General features: G+C 35.3%; 3 protein-coding genes across 8 annotated transcripts; 1 reads left to right on the top strand and 2 right to left on the bottom strand.

Moving 5' to 3' along the window:
* Window positions 1–870: 870 nt before the first annotated feature.
* LOC107895013 (uncharacterized) lies at window positions 871–3,380 on the top strand. 3 transcript variants are annotated; one of them, XM_016820191.2, is made up of 7 exons: window positions 873–1,097; window positions 1,199–1,445; window positions 1,544–1,696; window positions 2,000–2,105; window positions 2,210–2,324; window positions 2,947–3,019; window positions 3,105–3,380. In XM_016820191.2, the coding sequence occupies exons 1-6, from the start codon at window positions 1,050–1,052 to the stop codon at window positions 2,983–2,985; spliced, it is 708 nt and encodes a 235-aa protein (XP_016675680.1). In that variant the 5' UTR covers window positions 873–1,049; the 3' UTR covers window positions 2,986–3,019; window positions 3,105–3,380. The 3 variants fall into 3 exon arrangements, with proteins under 3 accessions (XP_016675681.1, XP_016675680.1, XP_016675679.1); XM_016820190.2 differs by having other exon boundaries at window positions 3,102–3,380; XM_016820192.2 differs by having other exon boundaries at window positions 871–1,097; window positions 1,544–1,681; window positions 2,947–3,380.
* A 325-nt stretch (window positions 3,381–3,705) lies between these two features.
* LOC107895012 (5'-adenylylsulfate reductase-like 4) lies at window positions 3,706–6,700 on the bottom strand. Its single transcript, XM_016820188.2, has 4 exons — window positions 6,220–6,700; window positions 5,465–5,652; window positions 5,259–5,383; window positions 3,706–4,437 (listed from the first exon to the last, which is right to left on the bottom strand). The coding sequence occupies exons 1-4, from the start codon at window positions 6,415–6,417 to the stop codon at window positions 3,989–3,991; spliced, it is 960 nt and encodes a 319-aa protein (XP_016675677.1). The 5' UTR covers window positions 6,418–6,700; the 3' UTR covers window positions 3,706–3,988.
* Window positions 6,701–7,939: 1,239 nt separating this feature from the next.
* Window positions 7,940–19,421, bottom strand: LOC107894331 (uncharacterized). Of its 4 annotated transcripts, XM_041112052.1 has the most exons (7): window positions 18,322–19,421; window positions 12,659–12,800; window positions 10,791–12,570; window positions 10,489–10,712; window positions 10,059–10,196; window positions 9,833–9,958; window positions 7,940–8,498 (listed from the first exon to the last, which is right to left on the bottom strand). In XM_041112052.1, exons 1-7 carry the CDS (start codon window positions 19,320–19,322, stop codon window positions 8,451–8,453), a joined length of 3,459 nt encoding a protein of 1,152 aa, XP_040967986.1. In that variant the 5' UTR covers window positions 19,323–19,421; the 3' UTR covers window positions 7,940–8,450. The 4 variants fall into 4 exon arrangements, with proteins under 4 accessions (XP_040967986.1, XP_040967982.1, XP_040967976.1 ...); XM_041112048.1 differs by having other exon boundaries at window positions 10,489–12,570; XM_041112046.1 differs by lacking the exon at window positions 7,940–8,498 and having other exon boundaries at window positions 9,561–9,958.
* Window positions 19,422–19,992: the final 571 nt, after the last annotated feature.

The raw sequence follows: 19,992 nt of genomic DNA, 5'->3' as shown, positions 1-19,992 counted from the left end.
TTTCCTTCTAATTCTTGATTGAAGCTCGTTTAATTTTATACTCCTGTTCAAAGTCAATTCTGTAGATTGGGCTAATACAAAAACGACTCCAATATCAATGTCACAAATTTTATCATTGCTATAAATAATAACTCTAATTTGTCTACTCATCTTCGCCCAAATAACCTATTTCACATGTTTAAAATGAAAATATTATATAGAAAAATAAGTACTCATTATCCAAATTAAAACAACACTTAATTGAACTAATTTACTTGGTTGAGTCTATTTTTGAACTTCAAAATTTTAACGTCAATAATGACCTCCTTGTGAAAACAATCTGCTTGAAATTTAACTATAGAAACCTCTACACAGAATTGTCTTCATTTTATAGGAAATTCTATCACTGAATATGAAACATAATTTCAAAATGTTAAAAAAGATTGAACATGACAAGTTAAAAAAAAACATTTCTAACAAGAATCGTTTTTTCTGAAAAGATTTTAAAAATAACATTATTATCTGTCACGAAAAAGATTGTCACGGAAAAGATTAGATAGGATGTCTGAATTTTATCTTAGGATTAAAAAATGGGCAGTTGGGGACACATTTAGCTGGAACAAAAATTCTGCCAGCAAGAGATGTTTTTGTGTTTTTTTATCTAAAAATGACATATTTCCCTTAAATTTGAAAACAAAAATATAAAACCTAAAATCCTAATTTTAATTTAAAAATGACATATTTTCCTAGTTCACCCCCAAAGAAAAAACTAATTTTAATATTAGATTATTGTAAGATTTTGAATAAAAAACTACAACAAAAGTAATTAATTAATATTATTAAAACAATTAAAAACTCGCCAAAAGCAAGTAATTTATCTAATTTTATTTTCTGAAAATCTCGTTCTCTACTTTCCTCGATCCTTCGATTTTCTCACCAACCAAATAACATATCACTGTTTAGGGTTTTGGTTTTTACTATTATCTTCCTCCAAACCCAAGCGAGATTTTTCCGTCATTTCTTCACAACCATACAGATCACAACTGCCCCTCTTTCGTTCTTAATGTAAAATGTCAAATCTCGGTGACGATTTCTCTCAATTCGATATATCAAAAGAGGTACTTTTTTTTTTGCTTCAATTTGTGTCAATACTGTCATATTTCAGATATTCAATATGTTAAAAAAAATTGTTTCTTTTTCTTAATTCTGTTTTTGGCAGGAAAAAGACAAACTTGTTGCAGAAGTAGTTCGTTACATACTGTTCAAAACACATCAAAATTCAGGATGTCCAATTAAAAGGGAAGAACTCTCTCAATTAGTCACTAAAAACTATCGTCACCGCTCGCTTCCTGCTTATATCATTAACGAGGCTAAAGCCAAACTCTCCACCATTTTTGGTTACGAATTAAGGGAACTTCAAAGATCACGTCCTTCTTCCACAAACCACTCCCGATTGTCTCAACAGAGTAGCAATTTTATTGCCACCCTTTGTTTGGATTTTCACAAGTTTATATCAAATTTTACTCTTGACTTCATAATTTCAATGGTGTTTATTGTTTTTAAGGTGGAGTTGATGCCAAATCCTATGTTGTCACAAGCCAGTTACCAGCTGAGGTGTATAAGAAATATGTTGAGGATGTTAATACATCTCATCTTACTGGTTTTACTTTTGTTGTGATCAGTATTGTGCAGCTTTCCGGAGGTAAAATTGCTGAAGGTACATTTTATTCATCTATATATTAACCTTACAATTTTGGTATTAACGTTTGAAGCCAAACTTGCTGTACGTATATGGCATCTTCTTTTTCTTTGTTTTATATATTTGTAGGTTATATGCTTGGTAGGTTGTCCTGTTTATCTGTCAGCCAAGTGAACTTATCTAGCTGAAAGTTATCGACTTGTCACATGTTTAATAGTGTTCTCTTGATGACTTATGGGGTGAATTTGTTTTTCTTTTTCAATTTTTTGCGCATTTCTTTTTTGTTTTTAGATTTCCACACAAACTACTACTCTTGTGCAGATAATCTTTGGCATCATTTGAAGAGAATGGGATTGCATGAAACAGATGAAAACCACCCAGTTCTTGGTAATGTGAAGCAGGTATTGGAGACGCTTGTCCAGCAAAGGTTAGGGTCTTCCTGATTGTTTTGTTGTTCATAATGCCTTATACTTTCATCAGCCAACTGAATTGGATAGTTCCTTAATGGCTGTTCCTGTTTTCTTTTTGTAGATATTTACAGAAAGATAAGGTCAGTGGCCCTGAAGGTACTACTTTGTTTTATGAGCTTGCTGAGAGAGCTCTAGATGGAACCGTAAGTGACAGGGTTAAGCAATACATATCACAGGTATTGATGGCAAATACTATGGTCTTTATGGATAATATTTACTTATGCATTGCGAGTTCTTTTTAAATGCTTTTACATTGCCTTCTTGATCAGGCACTGCTTTTTCTCTCTGATACTTTCCATGTAAATTTGATTTGGGAAAGGTCCATGAATACAGCTGCTAATGGAGCTTTTCCTCTCCATTAGTAATTATAATTGTGTATGTTATAGGTGTTGATTAGGTACAAATTTATCATTAATAATTTGTCTTCGTGTATGGCCATGTACACATTCATGCAACTGTTTCAAATACTGATTCGGAATGATAGATTCAGGTCTTGCTTTCGTTTTTGCAGCAATGTTTTCTTTGGTTCTGGGAAAGTTGCATGAACATAACACTGCTACTAGAGCTTTCCCACATAATTGATAGTTTGCGAACCTGTGTTTACTTGTATTCTGGACCATGGACCTTCATTTACAGCAAACCTACAATTCTGGGAAAGCAAGTGACGTATAGTAGAATCATGGATATTCTATAATGCATTTTCATGTTCATTTAACTTTTCTATGCTACACTCGCAAACTCAAGTTTACATTATCATTATTGATGTCACTGATCTATAGGGATGCCTTATCTTGGCAGATTGTAAAGAAAGATGATGCCACCGTGGATATCTTATAATTGCTTGATGCTAGCTATTACCGAGTAATTGGAGGTAGATGTTTTGAGTTTTTGTTTCATGGCCGATTCATGTCCAAGTGAAGCTCAGTTCCTCATTGGATGTTTTTCTTGTACAGAAGGTTTAGGAGCCTTTCTAGTCATTTAGGTGCTGCTGCATTTGCTGTTGTTTTTTTTGTTCATTGCTTGCCTGGTGCCCTCCTGCTATTTATGTATCTCTGTGAGAGTGACACCGGTTCTTGGGGTTCTAATGGGATCGGTTTAAAGCAATTGTTCAAACAGGAAATACCGATTCCTTTTAATTAGACAGTATCTATATTACCTTGAGATTACCCGTGCTCAAGTGGATGACACTTTGCTGTTTATACCATAACGCGAATCCTCTTTATACGGAGTAAGATTTTGTGTCGCTTCTAATCACGGAAAGATGAATCATTGCATCAGAAGCTATGCAGCCGAGCAAGATGGTGGCCTATTATGGTCATGGATGACAACTGCATCAAATGGACCTCAATCTGATGCTCAAGTACATGTATTCAAATCTGTCCAGTCCAAAATTTTATCCAATCCGTAAGGTTTTTTATGTTCAATCCTGATTGAGAAAATATTTATCAGATCATATATCCAGGCATTCAAAATACCGCTCAACTTCCGAACAGGTAAAGTACACACCTCACTTCCAAGTAAATAGTCAAGATTTTGCAGCTCCAAGTGATAATAATATAAGATAGAACACGAAGGTTTACCATTATTTAACAAAACGTGGCAAACATGCTTCAAATGAGCCAAAAATGGCTCACAAAGTTGCAGCGCCGTTTTTTGGTGTTAAATAATATTGACAAATGAAACTTTACTAGTTCAGGGTCGACATGCCATAATTCAAATTAACACTGAAGTTGATGTATTAAAAAGTCATGTATCAAAAGGGCTCCTGCTTCCATGAGATTGCGGCCAAAGATTTCAAAGGAAACAACATATACCTGTATATACCACACCATCTAAGGGGTTAGCGACATCCAGTTACTGGCACAACACGATTTCTGTTAGCGTCACCAATTGAAACGGTAGCAAGGGATTTAGAGGCCCATGCTCTAGCATTCATTGCGCCTTGCAAGTTGCTTCTCTTGCAAGGTTCCTTCATGGAATTAAACAGCTGGATTGCTCGTTTCAGATAGGCCAAAGGATGTTCAAACAAAGTCCCCAGTTTAACATTTCGAATCAGCCGTCTCCATGTTAACTGAGCAAATACAAGCAAAGTAGGATACAATAGGTAAAGCAATCTACAAAGCACAAAAGTGGTGGCCAAAGACAAATATGTCTCTTGTCGAAGTAAATTCTCCGGAGATCTTGCCCACGAGAATGGGCAGCTTTCCTGCTCAGTGCTATTATGCTTCTCTTGATTTGACAAGTGTCCAATTTTTTCCAATGATGTTTTATCCAGAGAGTTCTTAATGCCTACAGCAATGTAACATACTCATTAGAAAATTAAACAGGGGCAATAAGAATAAGAAAGGGAAAAAGTGATACCAGCTAAGATACTGGCAAAGGAAAGAGGTATGACATGCTTTTCATAGCCTCCAGTGTAGAAGATTAATAAACACCGAACTTTTTGTTTAATTGAACTCCCTATCTTGGAAATGAGTGCATCACAAATTAACATTACTTGGTGGGGAGCATTTTCAGGCGGGAAACAAAGAGCAGGAAGGGATTGTAAATTTGTTAAAACCCAAGCAAAGACGACAACTTGAGGATATGTTTATTTGGCATGTAGGATCATAGATCCTATATGTAATGTGATAATACACGATTTTATTGTCAGTCAACTTATTTTATCTCCATTGGCAGCATCCTACTCATGTAGGATTAGTCTTTAAGAAGAGGACTGCTATGATCCCAATAGGATGAATTTATGAGGGGATGAGATGCTACATTTTAGTTTTACATAAGTCAAAACTAAGACAAAATGAGGAGAATTTATTGCTCAAAGCTATCTTGTCACTCTTATCCCATCAAATCCATAACCTTATGCACTAAAAACACACAAACACACACCCAGAGAGGAAAAAAAAAAGGAAAAAAGAAGAAGCATGATTGAGCAACCAGACAGGTTAATCACACAACATACTAGCTAGGACCAGAAAGCATTATTAACAATAAGTAACATAAAAAGCAGAGATCGAAGGATGAAAAATAATCTCTATTAAATCTACTGCATAAATCAACTCAGTGAAATACAGATATCACAAAATTCAGAAGTTGCAGAACAAAGGCCTTACCAGTGACATCACTATAGAATGCACCAAGAGATTCAAAAGATCGATTTCCATGGTAACGTGCACGCATCGTAGAATTTAAAAGGAAAAGAGTAGGAAACCCGTGAACTCCATACTTTGAGAGTATGCTGAAGAAATCAAAATCCACTGTTTAGTTTATATATACTCGTAGCATGCAAATACCAAATAAAAGTTATACATTTGAAAACCTTGGTCTGACAGATGATTCTTCAATGGTAAAATGGGGAATGCAAGGATAGGAAGAAGAAAGGATATTGATGCTTGGTCCAAAAGACCTTGAAAAGGGGCACCAAGATGCATAGAAAAGCACTGCTACATATCCATGACCGTTCTTATATACCATGTTAAGCGCCTTTTGCATCGAAACCTCATCTCCCTTCACCGCAACAAAGAAAAAGTATAATTAAAAAATTGCACGAACAAAAAATTGATCAGAATTCAATGCAATTTCAAACATGAACTTATTTCAGAAATGTTAGTTCCTTTAAACCCAATGCTATGAACTGATAGAAATTTAAAAAATAACAAAACAAATAAAAGCTTAAAGAATTTTAAGATAAGTATATTTCCAATTCCACCACGAACATTTATAAGATTATTGAGAACTAATCTAGCGAATTTATATAAAAATGGAGAATTGAACGGTTTTTCTTTTCTTTTTTTAATAATCAATGAATATGTTTCTCAGCTCATACATGATAATAGGGTATTCTGTCTAATTTTGCAGCAAAATTTACTCTGACAAGCACCCGAAATGAAAAACCCAAAATCCATTCCTTTTTTTTTACTGCATATATTTAAGGGGAAAACAACTTTTGACTAACCCTAATTAAAAATGCAGCATAAACATAGCCTAAAAAGATATAATTTTCAAAAGGAAGGGGTAAAATGAATAAGATAAAAAGGGAAAGAGAAGCAAATGAAAGACAGAATCTCATGGTACCTCGGTAACGCCAACGAAGTCGATAGATTGAGTACGAGCAGAGATAATAGGACAATAGGAGTCTCTGAAGTCAAAGATCGCGTCGGAAACGGAGACCTTGGGACATAACGGAATCCTTAAAGGGACGAAGACGGCGCACGTTAGCCTCCACCAGAAAACCAGTATTAGCATCCTCGTTTGCCATGCCTTCGTACCCATCAACTACCGACAATGGTTTGCCGATTGACACGATTTTTAAAAAAAAAAATCTTTTAAGGCTGGCCAATTTATAATTATTGTTTTTTTTATATAAATTTTTAAAAACCCTAAAAAGTGATTTCACATATTCAATCGGAGAAAGGAGAAAATAGGGAGGAAAAGTTGTTGCGTAGTATATACATACATATATCACGGAGAAGATGAGTTACAATGTATTGAATGACATTTTGGGTATTATGGGGGAACTTCAATTTGGAAGGATCGAACTATAGAAGAGTTGAGTTAAGCGAAAGCTGGTCTTCTGGTCATAGAGTAAAAAAAATCCAATAAATAAATTAATGTTAGTGGGCTTTTGGTCCTTAATTATTTAATCCAAGAAGTACTTACGGTAAATTTGTCACTATACTAACCTGATAAACAAGAAATAACTCGATACATTTTCTTAATGAAATATTGACAAAGAAAATTTACTTTCGTGAATTGTCGTTTATAATTACTAAAAGAAATTGCTTTTTTAATGAAACAAAGAAATAAATTGTTGAAAGTCTGGCTGACAACTTGGATAGTTTACATTTTCGTTGGATTTGGCTTATTTCTCAGGTACAATACAAGGTTTTTTTTTTAAAGTAAAATTTAGGACCACAAGGATTGAATGAAAAAAAAGTACTATTTTGTAAAAAAAACCATAAAAATTGGTTTGACATTACAAGTTCAAATGTTTATTAAATTCGAATATTAAATTTTGACGAAAATTCAAATACTAAACCCACTTCGATTTTGCTTCAAATGGTATTTAGATTTTAAAATCTATAATAACTATTATTGGATGCTCAAATGAGATATCGATTTACATATTTGTAAAATAAAAATAAATTTTATACTTCTAAAGGAACTCAATAGTTTGATGTAGAATCCTTTCTTACCAAGAAACCAAATATTTAAGGAAGGTAAAAAATGCATTCAATGGATGTCACCATCTAATAAATATTTTTTTATTCCGGTAATAATATTTAAATAGGAAACGATTTAAAACAAATTTGAACGTTAACAAAACAATCAGATTCAAGTAAAAATAATAATACAAATATTAAAGCTGCTAACATCTCCTCTAAAAATCCAAGCTTATATACAATCAATCATAAAAATAAGGTTATATGTACCCGTATTCAAGACCACAATCCTTTATTTTTTCCCTTTAAAATATCAATTCTCCTACCATTACCATTACCAATAACAATAATTAATTTTGTTTTCAAGTAGGGTTAAAATTATTATAAACAATCAAAAGGGTAATCCTACCAGAAACATATTAACAAGAAAAGCTATGGGAATGTTTTAGAAATTGTGTTGCAAATCCCTTTTAATACTTGCATTTTCATGATATGATAACATTTGCACCACGCCAAACATCTAAAGTTTGAAACACTCAAAATTCATAAAAATGGCAAGACAGTGCAAATAAAACATCTGAAAGCAGAAAAGAAAATGCCATAGAAGGATGGAGAGATATCTGAAAACTATGAAAACTGAAAAGCTACCTGATATCAAATACAACAGCATAAGAATTTTCACAACTACTCTTACAAGAAATCATCAAACAAATCCAAGGGGACAGAGGAGGGGGGAGGTCCCTAATGCTAATTGCTGATCTGCCTGAACCCTAGTTTAGACTAACACAGCAATGGAAAAAACAAAATGCAGGGAGTCAGTTTGTGATATACATACAAATGAACCAAGCCCCAAGCAGCATAATTGTCAAAAAAGAGTAATTGCCGCACGAAACATTCAAATGCCTAGAAGTACAACAGAAGCTAAGGTTATGCGTCTCGGTTATTGCCCAAGTCAGTGTGTAATGATTTCTCAATTCTTGTGCTGGAAATGAAGAACTAACACAAGATTCTTGAAAATCAAATGTCAACTGATAAACTAGATGATTTGGACCAAGTGAAAAGGTTCAATAGTGAAAGGCAAAACAAAAGTCGTACCAGAACTGCAAACTCTGCCTCCTGAAATTAGAGAGGACGATAATTTGATCAACCTATAAGCACTAGTTCAGCCTTCCAATTTGTTTCAGCTGCTGCCTGCAAAAGTTTTTGAAGCCATTAGCATACCTATATTTATCTACCATCTTTAACGATAGTAGTCTCTTTTTTTCAGTAGGGTTAGAAGCATCAAGTGAGAGGGAATAAAGTTGTTCAGCAAGTGCCGATAGAAAGAAGCAAGCAATAAAAAGAGCTGCCATTCGCTTCATTTTCCATGCTCTCAAAAAAAAAAAAAAGATGAAAGAGATGAGCATATAGACTGGGAAAGGCATGCACATACAAAACCAAATTCCAGTATAGTGTCTATTTGACAGAATGATAACTTTGAGCTGACCCCATACAGTATCTTGTAGGAATGCCAAACACTTCTTTTGCAGATATGAATAGCCCTTTTTCTGAGCAACTACAACTTTTGCAAGTTACTTTTGCAAATTGAAAAACTGAGCAAGTGACTAGAACATCAAATCACATCATTTGAAAGGAAAGGACCACAGCACATTATAGGCTAAAGCAAATAAATGATGTCAGATGTAGGGACTTTTCAAAAATCATACAGGAGAATACAATGTACCTTCTTTTAATCAATTTTTTTCCTTGCACAGCAGTTTGTGTCCAATTTGGGTATGGTAATATGTAAAGATTATATTGTATTTTACACCATAGCACAGCCCAAGCTTCAAAACAACCTTGAACGGTATCATCTAGATTGAATCCCACTGAAAGATGCTGAAAGCTCTAGCAAGGTTTATTCCATACAATACTTACAGCAGAGGCCTTACTAGTTGTACTCCGGAGTAAAATTCACACACACACACACACACACAAAAAAAAAAAGAAGAAGAAGAAGAAGATATCACAAAAATTTACACTAATTTATGTAGGGTCTTGTTTGATTTCCATTAATCGTGGAGAGGTTATAATATTTAACCATAATCAACTTGAATTATGTCAACTTGAGTTGAGAACTATATCAAATGCTAGCAGTTGTAGTGTCCTTTAGAGAATAGTACATACATACCAATCAATCCATGCAATCACAAAAACTTGCCTTATATCTGAATAATAGCTTGTTTGATGTGGAAGTTACCTTGTGTCATAGACTTGGGAATCACACATGCTGGTATGCTTGTAAACATGCTATTTTACATAAAATCATGGTTCCTAGAGAACCTAGCCCGACAGTTGGCACACATAACCATTGTGCTTCTCTGTGCTGCGATATCAACAGCCTCATTATAAAACTGATTTCCACACCAGGAGCACAAGGTAGTGACCTGATGTCTGCCAGCTATTTTAGGCAACAGCGGCAAAGCATCCTTTCCAAGCCACACAGAGTCAAACTTTAATGCCATCTCTGAACCATATGATGGTACCTTGGAGTTTCCTGAACGAGAACTTGGTTGAGCAGTCATAAAACTATATTCCATATGTTCCAAGTTATCTGATAAACCAGATTCATTGCTGCACTTCCCACTAATGTTGAACATTTCACTTTGACCCTGTCCATTATGACAAAATTGCAGTCAAATTTCATCAAGCAAACTACCACTAATTCATTTTTAAGCATTTATTTACAGCCTCTCAATTATATGATGATACCTTGGGGTTCCCTGAACAAGAACTTGGTTGAGCAGTCAGAAAATTATATTCCATATGTTCTATGCTACCAGATTGCAGCCCTTCAAAACCTGATATACTGCTGCACTTTCCACTAATGTCGAACATTTCAGTTTCACCCTATCCATTACAACAAAATTGCAGTAAAAATTCATTAAGCAAACTAACACTAATTTATTTATTTAAAAGCTTAACTTAGTGGACAAATATAAATTATTTATTTGCTTTCTACTTAGAAAGACATCAGCGTTCAGCCATTACCTTCACTTTAAAAACTTAAATTCAAGATCCCACACCTTGAAAAATCAAGCAATTGAACATAACATACAACCCTCGACACAAAATAGCAGTTTCTTGCTTTTTTTGCATTTTATCATAGCTTATAAGAGAGAATGAGAGATCATATCTGTACCTTATGTGACATCCAGTCAAATGTGGGGTAATAACCAGATGATGTCAACAATTGAGATGAAGTATCAGCCAAACCACTCAGCAGAAGATTTCCTTCATTACTTTTCCATGTGAGCCCAGTCATGGAATCCTCAATAGGTCGTGCATGATTGGTATAACCAATCATTATTTCATTATTCCTTGCATTTTGAAAATCTTGTAACCTAGACCCATCATGTGCTGTGCCTGCATGAACCATGTTCAAATTATTTGCAACATGTGTTTGTTCACTACTGGATATACCAAAGAAATCCTCAAAAGCACCTTTATTTTGCTTTGGTTCAAGAACAGCACCACTGCTAATACCAGGTACATTATTTTTACCAGAAATTTTTTCCCTATTTCCAGAAAAATGTGGGGAACAGCTTTCCTGAACAGTGCCTGTCAAAGCAAATGTGCCTACTCTAGCATAAGCATTTCCAACAATGGAGCTTCCCCCTTTGTGTTTGGGCTCCTCTTTCGTGAAGAAAGAAACTTTGTTCATACTAGTTTCATAGTTACTGTTTTGCTGATTACCATATTGTTGATAGAGAATGCTCTCAGACCCTTTATCCTGTTTATACTCCGGTGTGCAAGTATGTGTTTTCTTATATGAAGATGGGCCAAATAGACGATCTTTAGTCTTTTCATGTTTGACACTAGCTAGGATGTTAGGATCCACTCCACTGTTACGGCTGTTCACACCCGGACTTAATCCTCTATAATTTTGGGCTCCATCAAGGTCAGACACCTCCACTGTCCGGCTGAAGGCCTTAAATGCATTATTGTCAGAAGGAAATATTTGCTCCCTGCCATGTGAAGTAAGCAAGACTGTTTCACTTTTCTCTTGTGAGGGTTTTTTCATGGGGAGATGGCTTTGAAAACAAATAGTAGGTTCAATGTTAGCGGATTCATTGACCATAATAGATTCCGGATCATCTAAAGTGCCAGAAACAAGAATCAAACTATTGCTGATGACACATGTTTGATCACCTTTAGACGAACTTAAACCACATCCAGAACCTCTTTCATGTGTAGAATCTATTGTAACAGAAGCCCCTTTCAAATGATCTACAAGATTAACTCTTTGTTTGTTGCCAGAAGGAATAAGTGAACAACCTTCACTGTAATTTCCCTGTACATTATCAATTCTGACATTAGACAGCTCTGTGCTAGTATCAGCACAACCAGCTTTTGGGTCATCCCTTGTAGCTTTATCCTTCAAATCAACTTCCATCCCTTTCAAAAAGCTAGGAAAATGTCCATCCTCGGTATTTTCATCACTAAACATATTTCCCTTAGCATTTGGAGCAAGGAAACTGGTGTTCAAAGCCATCTCTCTCTTCTTCTCCTCCATTGAATTAACAGCAAATCCAACATCAATTTTATCTGAAGGTCGGGAAATCCCTTCTTTGTCAGACGTAAACAAGATGCTTTCAGAACCCAAACAAACATTAAGATCAGCAGCTGCAGTAGCATCAGTGATGTCCCCTTTATTATCAGTTACAAAACAGAATTTAATTTTTGTATCACAGTTTCTGTCAGCTAACACTTTTTCATTCATGTTAACCTTATCCTGTTCATCACGAGACAATAAATTGCCTTCATGATTGTATTTATCAGTAAAGGTTTCAACCAGAGCATTTTCATTAGATTCACTGCAGCAAAAACCAGGTCCTATTTCATTACTGCCAGCAGAATTTAATGGCTGAACGGTGTTTTGCTCTCCAACTGAACCTTCAACTTTCTTCATATTGTTCTCCATGTGGATCCCAAGATGGCTACTGTAGCAGTTCCTTTCTTCAAACAGTTGGTGACAAAACTGGCACTCATATTTTCCATTTTTTATTTTTACCTCCTCAGTAGCTGGGGTACCATGTCCAGAACTCATTGCTGATCCTTTGTGAGATGATAACAGGTGGCATATAAAATCATCTTGCAAATTAAAAGTCATGGTGCATTTGTGGCATTTTATCGTTTCAGCTCTCTGGACTTCCCTTGGACTCCCTATTTTTAGTAAGGGAGATCGCTTCTCATTTTCAGAAGATCTACATGTAATTGGCAACTGTAGACAGCATTTAACATTCTCATCATCAACTGCATAATCAAAGTGGAGATGAAGTGTAAATGATGAAACACAATAAGAAACTTACATTTCCAGGTGTGGGTTTGACACCCAAATCAATGCCATTGTCAGCATGACTCAACGTTTCCACACTTGAACCTTTAAGTCCACCAAAGGAGAGCAAGTATGAAGAAACCTCCTTGCAGGACACAAACTGTTGGCCATTAGGGCTGGAAGGTACAGAATTAGGGAAAAGAGTGTAAGAAGGACACAACCAACAAAGTTAACAAAAAAGGAATTGAAAACAGAAAATCACAAGCAAGAAAGTTCTTGAATCCCACCTCCCTCCAGTCCCTATCTCCAGCCCTTTCTTCCCATTTTTTTAACTTTTTTTTTTTTTTGAAGGGGGTTGAGGGTAGGGGACTGATAAAGAAATGTAGCAATTGAAATAAAATCAATAGAAATGCAACAGGTCATGAGTAACTGCTAAACTATATATATATATATATATGAAACAGATCCTAAAGACAATGAACATTTCAATATTAATTGAATACAAGTTAGGACTGCCGGAAACATAATCTATTTTAGCAAAAGCAACAAATAAATAGAATTACTCAAATTTGACTTTTATCTACTTCCCTTTTTTGTTAATAAGTCATCTAAATCTCTCTTAGTGGGTTTCATGTATTCAACAACTAATCTGATAACTAAAACCAATAAGAAACAAAAAAAGATCGTACTCTACCATCTAAACTCTGAAGATTCAAGAGCATTATAATTAAAATTTCCACAAAATGCTATATGAAATTAACCCAAAAATTGATAATAAAAAATTTAACATTTCAGAGCAAAAACACTAGATTATTCTCTACCAAACAAACAAAAGAACAAAAATTCAACAAAAAAAAAAAGGCTGGAGAGAACCAACCTTAGATGTAGGCATACCATGACGCATGCAGAAATTATGTGTATTATATTTAGCACAAAGAAAACAGGTGCAATGATGGCATTTCTAGAAGAAGGCTTTGGTCTACTCTGCTTGGTCTAAAACAGGTGGTAAGAGATTATCCCTGGATTCTTCTCGATGACTTTAATGTCACTCTTTTGCCTCCAGACAGCTCTAACTATAATGGGAATTCAACTATTAGTTCTGATATGAAGGACTTCAGAGATTGTCCGGATTCTCTAACCACTGGGATTGGAGAGCAGGTGCTAATATTGCAGATTGATGCATTTTGATTAAAAGACCCGAAGTGGCAAAGCCTTGGGTAAAAATAGCACTTGGTGCGGTTATTGCACTTAAATTATTTTTGCGCTTTTTAAATTTTAAATAGGAAACCATATGAATAAGGGAGAAACCCCATGAAAGAAAGATTAATGATTCATATAAATCACTTAATGGGAAATGTCCTGAATAAATCCAACGAGTGACTAATAATCCTGTTATACAGAAAAAGGTGACTATCATGCCCTTTTCTGATGAATCATATAGTCCTACGACTTCATCTACTAAAGACAATGAACATTTCAATATTAATTGAATACAAGTTAGGACTGCTGAAACATAATCTATTTTAGCAAAAGCAACAAATAAATAGAATTACTCAAATTTGACTTTTATCTATTTCCCTTTTTTGTTAATAAGTCATCTAAATCTCTCTTAGTGGGTTTCATGTATTCAACAACTAATCTGATAACTAAAACCAATAAGAAACAAAAAAAGATCGTACTCTACCATCTAAACTCTGAAGATTCAAGAGCATTATAATTAAAATTTCCACAAAATGCTATATGAAATTAACCCAAAAATTGATAATAAAAAATTTAACATTTCAGAGCAAAAACACTAGATTATTCTCTACCAAACAAACAAAAGAACAAAAATTCAACAAAAAAAAAAAAGGCTGGAGAGAACCAACCTTAGATGTAGGCATACCATGACGCATGCAGAAATTATGTGTATTATATTTAGCACAAAGAAAACAGGTGCAATGATGGCATTTCTAGAAGAAGGCTTTGGTCTACTCTGCTTGGTCTAAAACAGGTGGTAAGAGATTATCCCTGGATTCTTCTCGATGACTTTAATGTCACTCTTTTGCCTCCAGACAGCTCTAACTATAATGGGAATTCAACTATTAGTTCTGATATGAAGGACTTCAGAGATTGTCCGGATTCTCTAACCACTGGGATTGGAGAGCAGGTGCTAATATTGCAGATTGATGCATTTTGATTAAAAGACCCGAAGTGGCAAAGCCTTGGGTAAAAATAGCACTTGGTGCGGTTATTGCACTTAAATTATTTTGCGCTTTTTAAATTTTAAATAGGAAACCATATGAATAAGGGAGAAACCCCATGAAAGAAAGATTAATGATTCATATAAATCACTTAATGGGAAATGTCCTGAATAAATCCAACGAGTGACTAATAATCCTGTTATACAGAAAAAGGTGACTATCATGCCCTTTTCTGATGAATCATATAGTCCTATGACTTCATCTACTAAAGACAATGAACATTTCAATATTAATTGAATACAAGTTAGGACTGCCGGAAACATAATCTATTTTAGCAAAAGCAACAAATAAATAGAATTACTCAAATTTGACTTTTATCTATTTCCCTTTTTTGTTAATAAGTCATCTAAATCTCTCTTAGTGGGTTTCATGTATTCAACAACTAATCTGATAACTAAAACCAATAAGAAACAAAAAAAGATCGTACTCTACCATCTAAACTCTGAAGATTCAAGAGCATTATAATTAAAATTTCCACAAAATGCTATATGAAATTAACCCAAAAATTGATAATAAAAAATTTAACATTTCAGAGCAAAAACACTAGATTATTCTCTACCAAACAAACAAAAGAACAAAAATTCAACAAAAAAAAAAGGCTGGAGAGAACCAACCTTAGATGTAGGCATACCATGACGCATGCAGAAATTATGTGTATTATATTTAGCACAAAGAAAACAGGTGCAATGATGGCATTTCTAGAAGAAGGCTTTGGTCTACTCTGCTTGGTCTAAAACAGGTGGTAAGAGATTATCCCTGGATTCTTCTCGATGACTTTAATGTCACTCTTTTGCCTCCAGACAGCTCTAACTATAATGGGAATTCAACTATTAGTTCTGATATGAAGGACTTCAGAGATTATCCGGATTCTCTTGTAGTTCTTTATTTTCCTTTTAATGGTTCATTATTTTCTTGGGCAAATCTTCAAGATTGGAATTTCTTGGCTAAGAAGTTAGATAGGGTTCTGATTAATCACAGCTGGCTGTTTTGGTTTCCTCAATCTAGTGTTGAATTTATTGCTACTAGGTTTCTGATCACTGTTTAGCAGTTGCTTGATTACAGAAGCAGCAATTCTCCCCACCTAAACCATTCAATTTTTCATTTTTTTGACTCAGCATAAGGGTTTCATGACAATAGTTCAAGAATTTTGTGTCTTACCAGTGAGAGGCAATCCCATGTATGTTTTGTTTTCGAAGATGAAGAGACTAAAGAAGGAACTTATTGCTCTAAACGTACGTTTGTATAGTGATATTTCTCAGAGAGTAAGGGAGACTAGAAGTCGACTTGCAGCGGTGCAGTTAGCTGTTCTAACTAATCCACGTGTGACTCTAGTTGAGTCTCTACTCAGTTTGAATAAAGAACTGAAAGAGTTAGAGGAAGCTGAGAAGGATTTCTATAAGCAAAAAGCTAAACTGAAATGGCTTTGTGATGGGGATCATAATACCAGTACTTTCCAGAGCTATGTGAAAAAAAAAAGACAGTCAATTGATGTCCTTTTCGATGAAAATGGGATCAGGCTTGATACTTTTGAAAAGGTCGCAGAGAAGATTACAGGATTTTAACAGAAGCTGATTGGCACTAAAGACATGAATGTTATTGGTCGTTCAGCTGAATTGTTTAGAGACCCTCTGCAATGTTCTGCAGACAAGGAAGCTAAGTTGATTAAAGGATATGGTAGGAATACCATTTTTGCTAGATGTGCACTCAAAATTGACTTGAAGAAGGCTTTAGATTCTTTGAATTGGAAGTTTATTCTTGCTATCCTTGCTGCTATTGATTTGCCTAAACAGTTTTTTAAGTGGATTCAGGCTTGATTCACTACCTCTAGATTCTCTATAGCCTTAAATGGTGGTTTGGTTGGTTATTTTAAAGGGGCTTGGGGTATTAGGCAAGGTGACCCATTGTCACTCTAGCTTTTTGTTCTTTCTACGAATATTCTGTCGAAGTTGTTGGATTTCGAGGCTAAGGAAGGTCTTCTTAGCTATCATCCTAAGTGCCATAAGATTCAATTAACTCATCTGTGTTTTGCAGACGATTTGCTAATCTTTTTAAAGGTAAAGTTGATTCTGTAGTGGGTATTTGTAGTATCCTTTCCACTTTTTATCAGCTTTCTGGGCTTCAGCTTAATGCAAGTAAAAGTGAAATCTTTGCAGGAGTGTCTCGTGAGGAGCTCCATTTTATTCAACATTTGACTGGCTTTAAAATTGGGCAGTTGCTGGTGCGTTATCTTGGTATCCCTCTAGTTACACGAAAGCTGTCTAAGAAGGATTGTTTTCCATTGTTGGAGAGGATCAGATCTAAGATCACAAGTTAGGCTGCAAAACAGTTGAGCTTTGCAAGGAGAATGCTATTGATTCAATCTGTTATTTTTCAGATGCAAAACTTTTGGTGCAAGCATTTCATTCTTCAAAAAGGGATTCTCAATCAAATCAACCAAATGTGTTCTTGTTTTTTTTTTTTTGGAAAGGCAAAGAGGATTCTACCAAGGGGGCAAGAGTGAGTTGGAAAAGGATTTGTTCTTCTAAAGTTGAGTGTGGTCTTGGGATGAAAGATCTTGAAAGTTGAAATAAAGCTTGTATTATCCAACTGATAAGAATTATCTTAGCAGGTCAGAGATCACGTTGGATTGCTTGGATTCAAGAGTATTTCCTTAAACGTTCCTCTTTAAGTCAAGTGCAGCTGAAATACAACACAAGTAGGAGCTGGAGAAAGATAATAAGGCCAAGGGAGGAGACTTTGGTTGTACTGGGCAGCTCTGAGCTAAATGGGAGATAGGTTACTATTTCCAGAATTTGGGATATAATCAGACCAAAGAATGAGAAGATTGCATGGCATATGATAGTTTGGTTTCCACCATATTCCCAAACATTCATTTATCTCTTGGATGGCTATCCTTGATAATCTCCCAACAAAAGGTTGATCAAGGGGGGAATGAGATGAAATCAGGGACGATTTCTTTGCTGAATATGCATTTGCAAAAATGATACAGGAGCAAGTTTTACTTCTATGCAATATTCAGAGGGTTATAATGTCTTGGCAACTTGAATTTAATTGGATGTGTAGCAGACTTAAAGGTAAATCTCTTATTACAGTTATCTTAAAATTGACATGGAATGCTTTTATTTATGCTATTTGGAGAGAAAGGAATCGAAGGCAGTTTAGGTAACAGATATCCAGTGAGGAGGTGATTAATAGAAGTATTAAAGAGGTGATCAGCTTCTGTGCTTAGTTTGAAACATTTTGGAATAAGTGGTATATATATTTTTTTTTGTTTTGTATAGGTACAAGGTTATGTTGTTTTGATTGTTTTTACAGCATTGGCTGTTTCTTTGGATGAATATAAAACTTATCCCCCCCCCCAAAAAAAAAAAAAGAGGTAAACAGCGTTGATAAAATATGCAGGCTATGATTAACGAGAATATTAAAATAAAAGTAAAAGAAAGTAATGGAAAACCTTATATATCGGCTACAAGCTAACCAACAATGGCCGGCTCTCTTCTTCACGAAGAGCATAAGCTTCCACCCTCTTGGAAGCACATTCCCAAACCCAGCTGCGTCGATAATCCTCTTCTTCTGGCTTTTACTCGCCCATTGACCTTCTAAACCCTTCATAAACTCCAGCAGTTGCACCTCTGTAACAATCCCCTCAGTCCTCCTTCTCAACTCCTCTTCAATTCCCAGAATCGCCTCTACATTCACAAACGCTGCCTTCTCAATTTCGCTCTCAACTTTCTTTTCCTCGCTTGCAATCACTCTACTTTGACTCTCCTCCTTTCGTGGCCGCCCTCTCCTCCTCTTCCCTTCGTTACAACTGCTACTATTACCGGCATCCGCTGTCTCATTTGGCCTAAAGGTTTTCATTTCTTTATATTCCTCTATTGCTAAAGGCTCGCTCTCAATCAGCCAATTATCTTTCCCGTCCCTCCTTGGCCTCCCTCGCTTCCTTTTTCTTAAACTACTACTAACAATGTCGACCGGAATATTCTGCAAACCGGAATTCCCGTTTGGATATTCGATTTGAACCGGCACAAGATCCTTGTCATCGTACGGTTCGTCAGCTTCGGGGTTAGCAGGCAGCGAATCATCGATGTTGAAAAGTGATTTAAGCAGAGAGAGGGCGTTAGAGCTTTCTTCGTCAAGAGATTCAGGGTTTAGGTATAGTGAACGAGAAGGGAAGGGCTCGGAAGGAGGAGAGGAATGTTGGTGGTGTAGGTGGCTGCGGGGTGCGGCGAAGCGGAGGCGGAAGAAAGTTTGTTTGCGACTTCCGGCGGATTCGTTGAAAACGGAGCGGTCAATTTTGGGAGTGAAGAGTTCGGTTTCGGCATTGGAAGGGGAAGGAGAAGAGGAGCATAAAGCAAGGGAAAGGAGGTCGGGTTGAGAGAGGAGACGGAGATCTACGACGGGGATAGATTCGATGTGGAGGTGATTGCGGTGGTCGACGGTGGCGGATGCCATCGAAAACAGAGGGAAAAAAAAAAGAGAGGAAAAAGCGGAAGTGTTCTCTCGATGCAACCGATTGGGATGGGATTTATTTACAGGGAGAGGGAATTGATTTAATTGCCCAACCAACTGTTGCCACGTCGAAATATAAACGGGACGGATCGGATTTAAACCGGGTTTTTACTTTTTACCCGAAATACTAGCCCAATCGCGGCCCCACCCTGAACTCTCAATTTGGGCTCATCCAGGGGCTTTAGCTAAATTGTATTAGAATGTCCAATCCATTTTCAGTTGTATTAAATAGTTCCATATAATATTCCCAAAGTAAAATCTGGTGTGAACAAAATATATAAAACAAATTGAATTATTGGCACTGTTACAAATATTTTAGACATAATAATTTATTTAGATTAATGCTTTTTAATTTAGATGACACATTAGCATTTAATTAATTTTTTAAAATTTTAAAAATTTAAAAAGTATATAAAAATTATTTTTAAAAATTAAAAACCATTAAAATGATTAAAAATGTATAAAAAATTAAAAAAACTATTTTTTAATTTTTTTGAATTTTAAAAAATTAATTAAATGCTGACATATCATCCACGTGTATGCTATATTAGCAAAGTTAAAAAAGTTAACTTTTTCATCCATTTTGGAATGATTAAACAAAAATACAAGTTCA

The sequence above is a fragment of the Gossypium hirsutum genome, chromosome A01 (assembly GCF_007990345.1).
Source record: "Gossypium hirsutum isolate 1008001.06 chromosome A01, Gossypium_hirsutum_v2.1, whole genome shotgun sequence".
Taxonomy (NCBI): Eukaryota; Viridiplantae; Streptophyta; class Magnoliopsida; order Malvales; family Malvaceae; genus Gossypium; species Gossypium hirsutum.
Note: the sequence above shows the minus strand (reverse complement) of the source record. Positions and strands in the feature narration are given on the sequence as shown.

Bases quoted from the DNA above. Each gene is read 5' to 3' on its own strand.
- LOC107895013 (XM_016820191.2), top strand. From the start codon at position 1,050: ATGTCAAATCTCGGTGACGATTTCTCTCAATTCGATATATCAAAAGAG. The intron at 1,697-1,999 runs GTACATTTTATT...ACTCTTGTGCAG, and splicing joins CGGAGGTAAAATTGCTGAAG to ATAATCTTTGGCATCATTTG. The intron at 2,106-2,209 runs GTTAGGGTCTTC...TTCTTTTTGTAG, and splicing joins GAGACGCTTGTCCAGCAAAG to ATATTTACAGAAAGATAAGG.
- LOC107895012 (XM_016820188.2), bottom strand. From the start codon at position 6,417: ATGGGTACGAAGGCATGGCAAACGAGGATGCTAATACTGGTTTTCTGG. The intron at 5,653-6,219 runs GTACCATGAGAT...GTTGCGGTGAAG, and splicing joins ACTTCGTTGGCGTTACCGAG to GGAGATGAGGTTTCGATGCA. The intron at 4,438-5,258 runs GTAAGGCCTTTG...ACATTGCTGTAG, and splicing joins ATTCTATAGTGATGTCACTG to GCATTAAGAACTCTCTGGAT.
- LOC107894331 (XM_041112042.1), bottom strand. From the start codon at position 19,322: ATGGCATCCGCCACCGTCGACCACCGCAATCACCTCCACATCGAATCT. The intron at 12,801-18,321 runs GTTTTCCATTAC...TGTACCTTCCAG, and splicing joins GCTTGTAGCCGATATATAAG to CCCTAATGGCCAACAGTTTG. The intron at 12,571-12,658 runs GTAAGTTTCTTA...TGCTGTCTACAG, and splicing joins TCAAACCCACACCTGGAAAT to TTGCCAATTACATGTAGATC.